The 14,429-nt window shown below is 42.8% G+C and overlaps 1 protein-coding gene across 1 annotated transcript in view; it reads right to left on the bottom strand.

The window, feature by feature from the left end:
* Window positions 1-6,701: 6,701 nt before the first annotated feature.
* The window catches only part of TAFA1 (TAFA chemokine like family member 1), a 231,554-nt gene continuing 223,826 nt past the window's right edge, over window positions 6,702-14,429 (bottom strand). Inside the window, exons 4-5 of the mRNA XM_056338783.1 lie at window positions 12,466-12,590; window positions 6,702-7,572 (exon numbers count right to left, since the gene is read on the bottom strand). Of these exons, the coding sequence (XP_056194758.1) occupies window positions 7,555-7,572; window positions 12,466-12,590 (143 nt within the window). The 3' untranslated portion in view covers window positions 6,702-7,554. The remainder of the gene's footprint in view (window positions 7,573-12,465; window positions 12,591-14,429) is intronic.

Genomic DNA, 14,429 nt, shown 5'->3' on the forward strand with positions numbered 1-14,429 from the left:
GAGATAGGCTATAATAATATTTAGAAATCAGGTGCTGAGAGAGGAGAAAAGCTAACAGAGAACAAGATATTCTCAGTAATCACACCTCAGCATAGTTGGGCAGAAAAAGTCGCTGTAGGCTCGTAACAGTTTTAGGGCTTTGGGTGCCAGAGTTGCCCCTGCCCCTGCCTTTTTGGGTTCCCTTTCTCCCCTGCCAGCTCAGGAGAAAGCAGTGCAAGGGCATCCCGACTAGGACTACTGTGATTTTCAACCTTTATTTTCCATCTAGTCACTATTTGTGGTCTTTTGAGCCCATCCGTTCTTGGAAGTCAAGATCAGAAGAAAATGAAGCCAAATGAATGAAGCATTCATTGAAGCTGCCTCTCGAAGGCACACACCCAGGCTGTGACACTTCTTTGTTGCACTAGCAGTTGCTGCTTAGCTTAGCTGTCTTTGAGAGCCTGGTGGCCAAACAGAATGAGGGAAAACAGCCAAGCTGCTTAGGGAAAAGCACTGCAGCCTGATTATTCCTCTTGAGCAGCTTGGAACATATACGCCACTTGCTAAAAGAGCAGGTCATTGTAATGAGGTTGTATGCCTTGCTCAGTAGGAAAGCTTTGTTTGGACTGTTGTACTGTGTGGCAAAGTCATAAGTGACACTATCACGCATACCCATCAATCAAATTCAGGCTAGACTTAGCTCAGTGAAGGTGGGTGGAGATATAAAGCTGCTTACGGTGGATCCAGTGCAGCCCCCGGTAGCAGGCACTCAGCGCTAAATGCTAAACTTGCCATTGGCACAATTAAAGCAAAGCTGGGGAGTGCCTGGAGGTAGCACGGAGAGGCAGCGATGTCTTTGTGGTAGATTCCTTGTTTACGTTCATTACTGAGACTTAAATGGGTCTCAAGGTGACTTGTCAGTTACTATTCCAGAAGCAAAGCTAGTGGGAGATTTAAGGGCTTGAATTCAAGAGCCAAGTGCATTTTGTCTTTTAGGACTTTTAGCGTTCAGTATTGAGGCGCTTCACATTGTTGAATGCTTTGAAGGTTGATGTTTTATTTCAAAGATATTTCAGGAAAGATTTTTTTTGAAGCAGAGGAAAGACACAGAGACCATTGTCTTCAGCCTGTAACTTTTCCTCTTTCTCTGCTTTACATCAGTGTCTGTGAGATAATAGTAGGGCTTTAGGGACTTGGTGACAGATTTGTAAAAATGCTGGACCACTTTACATGAGATACTCACTCTCAGCCCAGATAGCAGAGTCTTTCAGAAAGAAAATGGAACTGAAAAAGAACCAGAAAAAAAAAAAAAAGCCCTGAAAAAACCTGTCTGTTCTTGTATCTCCTATTGTGCATTTAACAGCAACTTGGCTGGCTCTTCGCTCTCTATTTCAAGTCCAAGAAAAGTCTGATTAGATCAATAGTGATAAATTTTCCTCTTGCAGACACACAAGCTAATGGCAAGCCCTCAACAGTCAGCGTGCCAAGCTCTTGGTCCTGGTCAAGGTATAGGGGACTGTAGGAGAAGCTACAAACAGGACATGTTCAGTGAAGGTGAGGAGCTGACAATTAACTCCTCTGCTGCAAATCAAGTACCAGTAGCATCTGCTTTGTACACTAGGGCACACCTGAGATGGAGCCTGTGGCCCTGAGCTGGGGATTGCTGGTGTGGGCAGTGAAATATGGGGAGCTGCTGGCACTGCAGCTGCAGCAAGGTTGGGACCTTGCCTTCCAAAGTACACAGGAAAGAGGGAAAAAAAGAAGATCACATAAATCACGGCTGTTGGCGGGGGGGACGGTTGCCTGAATCAGGTCTTGACAGCACAGCTGCTTTTCTGTAGTCTGTGGGGCTATGCTGGTGATAAAAGACTAATAGAGATGGATGAAAATAATTAAGTGGTGTGAAAGAGAGGGGATGAGATGAAATGGAAATGAAATGAAATCGGAAATGAAGAGGAATGGCAGGTGGGAGGAAGAAATTGCATATTCCCCTGAGCAATATTTTAGGTTATGGGTAGTTTGCTTCAAATCTAGGTGGGCCCCCAGCCTTAATTTCTAACTGAATCAAGGACAGCTATCTCACCAAGAAAGCAGATGAGAAATAATGGGAAGCGGGTCAGTAACCTGATGCTCAAACGCGTATATTGTTTCTGGTCGTACAAATTTGACCATATTGCTGCATGGTGGGAAACCAAAAATAATCTGACAAACAAATATTGGATGAAAATATGTCATACCCAGGCCCGTCATGTGGGAAAGGCCTCTGAACATCTCTAAGATGCACTCAGGAATTAGAGGTACTGGCCAAACAACAGCAAAAGGTTTTATCAAAGATCTGCCGAGTGTGCCCACAGATACATATTTGTCAAAATTAATTTCCCCCCCGCCATGATGTAGTTACCCCATGTAGTACCCTGTCCCCTGGCAGTGGTGCTCCTGCTTTTCAGTAGAGAACAAGTTATTTGTGCTTCTTGTTGGCTGGTTCAGGCACTTTCTGGTGTGAGGCAACGTGAACTTTCTCTGCTCAAAGTTAACTCTTACATGAAAATCATTCCATCAGATGGGTATCTCTGAGAACTTGTGACCTCCAGAAGAAGAACTGTTGGCTACACCTGTTTCTCAGCCCATCAGGGTTAGACACAGCCATTTGTGTGCCTTTTTCTGTCTCCGCTTTCATCTGAAAGGCTTGAGGCAGCTTCTACTAAGGAGCCATGAAACCAAACTAATGCAGAACTGTGTCACTCCGTCCCTGTGGGAGCAGAAGAGGCTGGAGTAGGTGTAGTGGTGGTCTTCCATGCACCAGTGGTTTGGAAATCCCAGCTGAAGGGAGGTGAACAAGTGCTGAGCAGTTGGTGCTTGCAGACGATTGTCCACATGTGACTGCAGGCACCCTATTTCTGCTCTCTGCGACCCCTGCTGAGCACCAGGGTCTGCTGTCAGTGAAATTTCACTGATGGGAACCATAGATGAACCACCTGCAATGACGACCTAAAATCCAGCAGTCCTCAGTTCTACTGCTGGCTCTGCTGCAGGATTTTTAGCATAACCTTGAGCTGGTCTCAGGTTGTACGAGTCTCGGTTTCCTACCTGCAAAGCAGAGGATTCAGTTCCTTTTCCTCAGAGCGGCACAGTTTTATAAAGTATAAATATTTGTGAAGTTAAGTGTTTTGACTGTGTGAGCATTTCAGAGAAGAAACCATAAATACGTGCCAGGCCTATGATCTGAATTCAAACCGGTGAACTAGAAAAAGTGTTGACAGCCTTAAACCAACTGCCCTGTACACACATCTCCTTCTGTCTACCTGAAAGATTATTTGTGGAATGTGTTTCTATTTTTCTCTGACAAAAAATACAATACCAAGCAAAGAAGCATGACCCATTTCTTTGTCAGGCAAGCTCTAAACCCTGCTTACTGGGATGTGACCGAGGTATTGATAAAAGAGAAGCTCATTTTAGGCCACAATATTCATCCTGCCACTGAAGAAGAAACAAGGACTGCCACCTTCAGATGAGATGGATGTGCTTTCAAAGCCAAGGTATGTTTATCTTCTCCACAACTTCGCTATGAACTTTAATTATATTTGGACCATACAGTGAAACAAAAAAGTGGCAAATGAGGAGAGTTAGGAGCATAACTGATCATTTTATAATAGGAAAATATACAAGCAATACACCACTGAAAGTATCTTCAAACTCTGCTAATGGTCTGATCAATAGGTCTGATAAGAGCATCACTCATCATAAACTATATCGCTGTCAGTACTCTTTCATGGTCCTTCCTCTGTGTACTGCCAAGTCTGGGTGCACGTCATGTGTGTAATTGTTGGTCACAGGAGTGAACTTTCTCCAAGGCTTTTTTTCTTCAAATATAGCACGTAGCATATTCAAAGCAGTATCAAGTCATACCACACTGAGCTCTTTATTGCCAGAGATTTTTGGACAGAAGCATATCATCTAGATGTTCTGAATCAAGATGATAGCTGCTTTTTCGTTTAGTTTTTTTTTTAGCATTTTCTCCAACTTATACATTTTAAATTTACATAACTTGGTTTCACACGTCTGAAGAAGAAACACCGACATAAATCTAAGTTTATCTTCTATGCATTTACAAATATTTTTCTTTTTTCCCTGACATGTCTCTGTCTAGACTTCTGCCAGATTGCAGGAACTTTAACTTTCTCTTCTGTTGATGTAAATACCTTTTAGCATTATGCAAAGAATGGCACGACTGTCACTTTCTCATGAGGATGTGGGACCCCTTCACTCCACCACCGAAGTGCTTTGAGTTTCCATTGGCCAGGGTAAGCTGCTCTGACATCTTCCAGCTGCACACTGCCGTACTGTGCGTATCACTGAAAGACACGATCATTGTGACTCCAGGTTGGTTGAATTTTTTTATTATTGTTTTCAGTTCGGTTCACTGAAACAATGAAGGTTAGCTGCATCCAGCTATTAATTTGACTTCGCGTTTTATTAGTCATTATTTTTGCAAAGGCCTTAATTCCCCTCTAAAACATTTTAATTAAAACAGCAATTTCTCAGCGCCACACTTCATGAGCAGATTTTGCAGCAACTTCAAAGAGACGCAGATGTTTACTGAATTTGGTGTGGTGATATTTGAGGCTGCCTACTGGCAAAGAAAAATTCATAAACATCTCTAAGAAACTTTGCTGTGGTAATGACAACATTTCCTTCTTATATTTGAGCAAGGCTAATATTTCCCAATCTGAACAGGCATATTTCATAGACACAGGCATAAACATTGTTAGCTACTCACAGAATGAGCCACGTCAGATACACCGCTCTGGGGTAAATACCTCTCAATGGTGATATCTTGGGCTTTGATTACGGGTACAAGAGGCCACGGGTTAGTTTTCTCTGTGTATGTCACCTTATAAAGTATCAGTAGACTGGGCATAAGAAAACCAAATTTCAATTTCTGTTCGATTTTCCATAACCCTCCAATGTGATTGTGGCTTTGTGTGCCTCAGTTCCTGCTGGTAAAGGGATGATAACATATCCTGGCTTTTAATCAACTTACCCCCTGGTGGCAGGGTCTATCTGCTAGTACACCAAGGGCTTCCTAGCTCTAGAGGGTCCTGGGTTTTTAAACTGTTGTTCTAGTAAAATTAAGAAGTGCTATGGATTTCTTTTGGAGGAGGTTCTCCTCACTTGGGGCAGGTGAACCTGGAGTTGGTCTGATGAGCTCATTTTAGGAGCACACCTATCTGTGGGTAACCAGGCAGGGAGTGGTCCCCTCTGAAGTCAAATGACAGGGCTGGGGACACATCGCCATGGCAGACCATATCTAAACCACAGACTAGGGTCCAGGTATCTTCTGTGGTTCAGGCAGGTGGCTGTGGCCAGAGAACATGTGGCCTGTCCAGTTGGGCCACCAGTGAAGCTGGTCTCCATGTGTGAGGACCTACAACTGGAGGTGAGGCTTATGGATCTGTGTAGCCTTTCTGTGCACAGGAGAAAACAAGTTTCTTCCCTGGACACTTTCCACTCTCCTATCTCTCTGAAAGGACAGATATGAAAGGGCAATAATGGAAATACTTGGAAACAGCATAACCATTTCCACTGGGAGCATCAAGCAAGGACCAGCACGGAAAGCTGGCATGGAGTATGGCGTGACACGTCATGTAGCTACTTTAATATCCAATGTAATTACAGTGAAAAATTTCTGCCTCTTGAAGCATCAGGGATTGAAGTGGTTGCCCTGAAGGAGGAGAAAGAAAGTTAGTGGGAGAATTTTGACCAACTCAAGGTCGGGAAGTGCATTGGATTAAAAGTGATCAGCATGGCCAAAGGGGTCCTGTGAGAGACAGGTAAGCAGGCTGAAAGGAAACTGGAAATATTAAAGAAAAGAAGCTGGACTGGATAGAACAAGTTTTACCATTCCCTGTTCCTCTTTAATTTGGTAGAATTAGGCGTACTGAAGGGTAGGTTGCCCAGACTCACGCATGACAGCAAGATATTTTCCACATGAATAAACCCCATGAAACTAATTGGACTGCTCACAAAAGTGCCTGGGAACATGAACTAGGCTTGCACATTTCAGCCCTCAGATCTGATCTTTCTTCAGCAATGCAGGGGCCAGGCTGCACGGTGAACAGCAACAGCTTAGCTAGGAATGTGAGCTCAAACCGCTCGCAGTGAGTAGATTAATGTCTCTGTGGATGCATCCTTGCTGAAGAGCATCTCATCTCAGCTGAATTCACCTTAGTAAGAAACAGGTTAAAATTAAACTGAAAGCAACTGTTCCTGAAACAAAAGCAGGGCTCAGACACAGTCTGCTTACCACAAACTGGTGTACGTTTGCTGGGCCATGGAATTGCCCACGTGTATGCTTGTAGCTGGTGGCAAATGCTCCCCGGGAGAGTTAGCCTGGCCTGCGACAAGGGAAACTTAAATTTAGGTTGTTCTCCCACATGTGCTGTGGGATAAGAGCACACAGCCAGGCAGCCCCTTGCGTGTGGGTGTGCCTGAGCACTCGAGATGTCCACAGGGGAATTCACTTAAGCTGAAATGCTCGTTCACCAATTGCAAATGGGCTCATAAAAACCCAAACCATATGTAAAATCCCTCTCGCATGTTAGTCTGGAAAGAAATAGCTTTGTCGTTGTTTCAAAGAATTAGTGAGCCAACGATGCAAAGCTTTGGAGTTGGTTACTGGGTTTTTACTGTAGTCTCTACGAGCTATACAAAGTCTGAAGACATTGTACGTACAGTACATCTTTAATAAGAAGGGAGCTCACAGTCTACCAAACTCTGCCAAATAAACTTTTAATACATACTGTACTTCACTCAGTAGTTGTCCATCTCTTCTTCATAGAATATCTAACAGCTCTAAAAATATTTTCTTGGAAGAGGATAGAATTATCATTGTTATATATCAATCAAGTATGGTTAATGAAGCAAAGCCAGCATGCTAGTATTGCACAAGGGGAAAAGCCTCCAGAACACAAAGTGGAACAACAAATGCCCTCGAAATTCTGCCGAAGGGAACAGGAAGCTCTGGATGCCACATCAGTAGGATTCGTGTAGCTCTTAGGCATCCTTGTACCGCAGCAGGTTTGCTTTGCCTCTTCACTGCCACATTTCTCTCAGAAACAGGTAGGGATCTTCCAGACCATTACAAAAAAAGAAAAAAAAATTTAAAAATTACAGCAGCTGCAGCAAAGTGTGGTACTATTCAATTTCTTGAAGACTGAGGCTTTTATTTCAAAATATCATATATTAATATATATATATTTCTATATATATACTTTAACTGGTATAAAGTAAATTGTAGATCCAAACTTATACTGTTGTTTGTATTTCGCAATCTTGGAAACTTTACCAAAGGAACCATTTTCTTCATTTTTATTTTCAGCTGTCAAAAATCAGGGGCATTGTTTCCACTGAATGCTTTCTTTTACACAGTAAAGCCACTGTTGTTATCTGGTAAACAGTCAAAGTGCAAATAAGAAATCCATTTGGCTTGTAAATGCTGAGATGGTTTTAAACTTTCAAGACTTTGTCCTCACAAATCAGCAGGGCTTTCACTGTCTCCGTGCAGGCGGCGCGCTGTTAGGTCCTCGGGTGGATCTGCCATAAGAAAGTGTGAAAGAGTCAGTTATACAAAATATGTTCTGACAGGAAAGAAAGACCCAGGCTTTGCGGCGCTTTGCCTTGCTCAGGATATTGCTGAGTTTAAACCGCAGTATTTTGGGAGGGCTCTTTTCTCTTGGGACTGCACAGATTGACAGATATGCAAGAGGCAGGTGCTGAGCGAGCTCCTGCCTGGGCCTTGGGAGATCCTGGATGAGCATCGTTCACCCGGGCCGGCAGCGCAGGAGATGCCAGGACAACCTTGGGTGTGGGGCCATGCTCACCCCAGCCCCCCACCCTCCCCTTCTCAGAGCGATGCTGGTAGCTTCTGCTGGACAAGGACAGGCAGATGGATCCATCTGACCGGTTCATTTGGATCCCCATCAATCCACGTACCCAAAGGGGGCAGGATAGGAGTGACCAGCTATATACTAGACTGGCAAGTCTGACTGACTTCATCTACTCACCTCGGGTGAGATAACACGGCCTGCAACAGACCGTAAACACCATTGCTCTTTATGACTAACACCACAATTGATCTGAGTGAGCGTGCTAATGGCTTGAAGAGGAAACACCACCGCCCAGAGGTTTGTTTTTTTTTAGGATGCTGGAATAAGAATGACTGACCAGAAGCAAAAATAGCTCTCTCGAGGAGAGGCTTTTGTTTCTTCCCCACACTGATACACACAGATGAATGGCACAAGGGGTCCAACCCTTTGCTAGATGACTAGGTCAGCAATGAAACTCAAATTGACTTGAATATGGGCAGGTTCAGGCATTAAATCAGTGCTACAAATTATTAGCTAAGCACTAGGTGATATGATGAAATGCAGCAGTAGGTCTTATAGCAGGAGGTATTTGCTATGTTGTGCTCTACTGCTTTGAACTGACCTCTTAATTACAGAGACTGTTATTATAAAAATAGAGGTGTTTCTTCACTGCTCTAAAGAAAAATTTAATCTGGATATCATCTGACATATTAACCCAGTTGGACAGTTTAAAAAAAGGAAATAAAACTCTGGGTTCATTTACCATTTCCTTCCTTCCCCCAGTTCCCATTTTCTGCTCTCCTGGTTTGCCACTGACAAGTGACCCTGCTGGGTTTTCTCTCTCGGGGATGAATATCACCCTTTCTCATTTGTACACTGCCTCAATACTTTCTGTGGTTGGTGTAGGAGCAGGGAATGGCAAGGGACTGAGGGGCCGTGGACACCTCAGATGTCATTTGCTGCAGCTTGAGATGAGCAGTGGCTGGTAAGAAATGTGATGCTCAAGTCCCACTGGGTGCCGTGAGATGGCCTGTGTGTGTCTGGTGGCAGAAGGTACGGTAAGCCAAGTGTTACTCCGCAAACTGGGGGGTGGGTGGCCCTGATGGAGGGTGCAGGCTGTGAAGCTGGAGAGGTGCTTCAAGCTGAGCTGCTCTGCCAGCCCCCGATGGCTCAATGCTTTAATTTCCATTATTTATTTATATATACATATAAAAATATATATACACGTATTTTATATATATATATAATATTTAATTTCTCCACACTGCAGTAGAAAAACAGCTTGTTGAAATATTTAGAGGGCTAGTACATGAATGCCAGGTGTTGTTTGCGTGGAGTACACACAAAGGGCATTTTGCAGTGCAGCATGCACAGGAGCCCAGGCTGAGAGCCCCGGGGAAGAGCATTGCGCAGAAAGTCCTGTGTGGACACCAATCCAATGTCCAGAACTTGTGAGTGACTCCCTTGCTCAGATGGGAAGTGGCAAAACTTGGGATGCATGAAGAGCCATGTTTCCATGTTTTTTAGAAGCTCTGGTTCTTACAGGCATTTATGTGCCCTTGTCGGCATCATCTCCCAGCATCCAGACTGAGACTGTGCTCTTGCATGTTCCCAGGTGCTGGCTGCTCTGCTGAAGTATAGTGATGTGATCTCCAGCCAGGTCCTAGTACAGCTCCAAGAGCCCCAAATTTTTAAGGAAAGCATTGAAGCTTATGTTCTTAACAAAAAGGAGTGAATAGGGATCAAAAAAGCATTGAAACTGCTCCAAAATTGAATTACAACCTGATTTTTTCCCAGTGTTTGTCACCTGCTCTGACCATCAGTAGAAAAGAAATTGATTTACAGAGGCCATGAGCTTTATATCTTTGGCATTAACAACTTAATTAGTGAGCTACGCTAAAGGACTAAACACAGGAATAAAGGCATGAAAGGGAAGGAATGGAGGATGTGCTGGCAAAGCCTTCACAGGGTCTGTTGTCCACCTTCTTCTGACACTAATCAGTATTAATCATATCTGAGAACCAAAGATGAAGTAATACACTACACTGTAAAATTACGTATATTGTGTATATACATGTATTCATATATATACACACATACACACATGCTTATATGTGATTTAGTGCGGCTCTTGAAGAATATACTAATAGGTATTTTAATCCTGCAAGTCAAATGCAAATGTTTTCCTTGTCAGACAGCAGCCGCCTAATGTAAATGTTTCTAGTGTAAGGAAAAGCCTTCATTAAAACCGTTTACAATGTACAGCCTATGGTAACTTGCTCTAGCTTTTTGGCTGATCACCACAGATATATCTGGGATGTTGACTGATTTGTCTTGTTTCTTCTTCTTTCTTAACTTCCTTAACTACACAGATTAGACACACATGGCCCAATCTTGCAGCCTGGACTGGGGTCAGTACAGATTATAGGGTAATCTCTTTCCCTGATGCCATCTGAAATGACAAAACAAAGAGAAAAATGCCTGTTTCAGGATCTGATTTCTTCCATTATTTTATATTTATGTTGCTAGACTTGATGCAGCAGTACAGATTCAAGCAAAGTTTCAGGGATTATAGAGTAGAATTTTCCTTAAAAAATGCAAGAGGCAGTTGCTAAGCACATCATGTCATGTTGCCTTTGTCAATTGCATTCTGTAATGATATTTTAAAGCAACAAAGCAAAATTCTACTGGAAGCAGCACCATAAGGTACTCCCCTCACAAGCTAATTAAAATAACTCCTGTGGGTAAATGAAGAAATATTTTTTCAGTTATGAGCACTCACTCTGTAAGTATTTAATTTAAATGAAATACAATAATGCATACTGAATAGATTGGACCACACATCTGCATATTAATGAAGCTGCTAAATTTCTAGCAATCGCTTCTAGATGCAGGCTATCGCCTAAAAGTAGTTTATGTGATGAGGGTTGGGGGAGTTAAGAGCAGGACAATTTCACAGAAAAAACCAAAATGCAATTCCTAAATTATATAATTTGCAGACAGACTGCAGAAGTACTGAGTTATTGTAATTTAACAAAAGTATAACATATTTCCCCGTGTTGCTTATTACTTCTTTAATATCACTTTCTTCCATTTTAATTTCCCAATTCAATGAGGAAAACGTTGCCTCCCTGAAAAGGACATGTAGTAAGTTTGGTTTTTTGTTTAATTGCACTGCAAGGCACATACATTAGGGCACCATCTTCCAGTGGTGTTTCAGTGTGGATAGATCAGTTGTGAGCATAGAGTGGTTTGCAGCAACAAAAGTACTGCAGGAAGAAATTGAGTCAAGGAATCACAGTTCCCTCCATGCTTTCTGTTTTGCTTTGTGAGATGATGAAGAGCTGATACGCATCCTGCTTTCAGGGGCCACTTACTGCCTTCTGCAAGGAAAACCTCCTAAATTATAGTGCTGCGATGTGGTGGAGAGATTAGCCATGCCAGAAGGTACCGTTCAAGAAACTAGGGTTGCAAAACAGATCACTCATCCTGGGGTAAATCATATGGAGGGAAAGAAAAGACTTGAGAGGGCATGGGGATCAGCTGGGGTAAAATCTCCTCCTTCAACAAAAGGCCTAGAAGACATGAAAAATGACTAGAGGTAGGATCGTAGGAAAAGGAAGAAGTCAGGGAATTCTGGCTTTAAGCTTCACATTCCTGTGAATTAGTAGCTGGGTATGAGTATGTAGAATTTCTTAATGAACAGGGAAAAATGTCTTGAAAAATCGCTGTATTTTTTTTTCATTTAGCAGGTTTCAAAAGTTATTTTCCACTTCACTGAAAAACAAAAGTTATTAATTTATAAAAAAATATCTCGAGTTGACAACTATGTCATTTTTCTCAGAAAAAAAAACCTATCATGGTATGAAAATAATCAAAATTGTTGTATACAGGTATAGGTGGCAGTTTTAAGCAGATGTTGTGAAACACTTGCACAATGCAAAAATAAAAGCTAGACTCTATTTTTGAAAAACACTTTCCCCCCCCCCCGAAGCGAATCTCATAATGAGAGTTTAGCCAGCTCATTCACACTTTCTCTATTTGCAGCCGCATCTCCACCTTTTCCTAGCCGTGCATGGTGAAAGCTGTCATCACTTGTTGGCCTGGGTTACCTGAATCTTCAGTATCTCAAGAGTATGTTACTAATGGGTGCACAGGGCTAGAGCTGCTCTGAAGTAAGACCTGAAATGCAGATAGTGAGTTGAGTCCTCAGCACCATTTCATGCTACAAAGCACATCTACAGCTGTTAATACAGATGTGGCCTGGAACAGCCCAGGAATGGATGTGGGATCCAGCAGTTCCCTTCGATCTAGTATTCTTCCCTTTAGCCTCCAGAAACAAGCTCAGTGATGTACACTAGGGTTTTTTTCTGAGGTGACCATGTCTATAAGAAAGTGACCTGGCAATCCAGCAGCTCCAAGCCTGGACCCAGGTGACCAGCCTGAATCCATCTGAATTTTCACGAAATTATAGCCAGAGGCTTTGGATGGCTGGGGAGGTATGCAGTGAGCTATAAGACTTTTACAGCAGACATGATGATGGAAAAGCTATGGGCGAGCAATCATTAGCGACCCCCATTCCTATTAGGACCTCCTGGGTATAGGCAGAAAGACAACTTACTCTGGTGGTCTTGATTTTATTGCCAGTCGCACACATCCATCCAGAATTATCAGGCAATGTCTTACATTCCTCTCCTTCTAGGCAGGGCTCCATCTCACACCACCATTTCCCGATCACTATTGAAGCTAAAAGAGGAAAGACAACGTTCACAACTATGTTATAATGAAAAATCTAATTAAATAATATCTCAGGGGTCTAACACTGCATTTAAGAGGCAGAGTGTCCCTTCTAAACCCTTCAGTTGAAATTCAGTTGCAAGGAGATCACATTTAATTACTTGTTTTGCATCCTATATTCTCCAAGACAGTGCATTGCTTGCCGTAGCTTCTTTATACACGGGATTTAGTCTGCTGTCACGCTGTGACTGCGGGGAACGCTGCGATGGCAGCAGCCCTGGCTCAGACCGAAGGCCCCCCCACCCTAACAGCCCGTCTGTCCCAGTGGCCCATCTGATCTTTACGGACATATATAAGACCAAGGCAAGTCGAAAAAGATTTCCCTCAGAATATTCTCCAGGTCTTCAGGACTTGTGGCTCAGGGTGCTCCAGAATAAACACTGTCTGTTTTGCTTTCCATGCCTACAGCTGGCTTTTTCTTCCACAAATCTGTGCAGAATTTTTTGAACCCATTGCAGACTTTTAGCTTTGACAGTATCCCATGGCAGGGAGCATCACGACTAGAAATAGAAGGTAACGTGCTGAACAGCAGCAGAAGTTCAGTTTGTTGAAACATGATTATGAACTTTATGGAAACCACATTATCTCTAACAGTAACTTTAAATTTCCAAATATTTAATGTTGTAAATAATGACAGTGTTTGGATCTTGTTGTTTGAATTTAATTGGCACATATGTTTACAACCTTGAGTGTACCTTAATGAAGTTTCTTGCCTGGGAATTGGTATCTGTCTATAACCTTAACTGTATCTTAATGACATTTTTTGTCTGGGGATTTTGATAAACTTTAGCTAACCTTGCAAACTGTGACTAGCTGGTGCATGAGTGGCTCTGTCTGTAGTTTGTTTTCCTTGGCAAGAAGCACTCATGAAGCCTCACTCTCAAAGCTTCATGCACGCTCACTCAGAGATGCTTAACCCATTCATATCACCCCCACACAGCTGCTTCGAGCCTATAATATACCTTTGGAGCAGCAGACTACCTTAGATCTGGAAAATGCCCCGTTGTGCATGCATTGATTTAAGGATATTTCAGAGTTTATAATTAAAGTATTGATTTATTTTCTATCTAGTTGTAATCTGTTTATGCTCACAAAATCCTAAGGAAACACCCAAAGACCCATCTGCAGCTGCTATTAACGCCCATCCCCTCACTTCACAGCTATGTAGATGAAGCTAGAAGTCCCTTTTTCTCTCATCTCTAACATATGACAAACCACTCAGAAATAAACACACTGAACCCGCATACTAGATAATCCTAGACTAAAAAGTATGCATCACTATTCCATTCATCATGCAAGAGGAGGCTCTGTGTGGCACAGAGAGCAGGAGGCTGGAGAAGAGAGACTCAACAAGGGACAAAAGAGGGACTCTGGCATTTTCAGTAACACGTGAACTGTATTCTTGCTTTTGGGTGAGGAGAGGTGGGTGCTAGGGGACTATGGTTTCAAAGTTACCTGTCATCAGCATTATCTACACAGTTATACCCATCACACTATCTTACCAGAGCTGCTGTTGTCCCGCCTAAGCACCTGACTTTATTGCTCCAAACCTAATTTACTAGAAATGGTTCCCCTTTTGATCTAGCCCTGAAAGGAAAACCACGTTTTCATAGGACTGTTCCAATTTTGCATTTTGTTTGCCAGTGTGGTATAGCAAAAACAAACCACTGCCAAGACGGTCAGTCCTCAGCCACTTGGAAGTCTTCTGCCAGCCTCACATAATTACCTCTTCTCCTTAGTGCTCCCCTGACTTTCTGATCCAGCTTCCTCTGCTGCAGACTAACAAAC

This window comes from Falco biarmicus, chromosome 4 (assembly GCF_023638135.1).
Source record: "Falco biarmicus isolate bFalBia1 chromosome 4, bFalBia1.pri, whole genome shotgun sequence".
Lineage (NCBI taxonomy): Eukaryota > Metazoa > Chordata > Aves > Falconiformes > Falconidae > Falco > Falco biarmicus.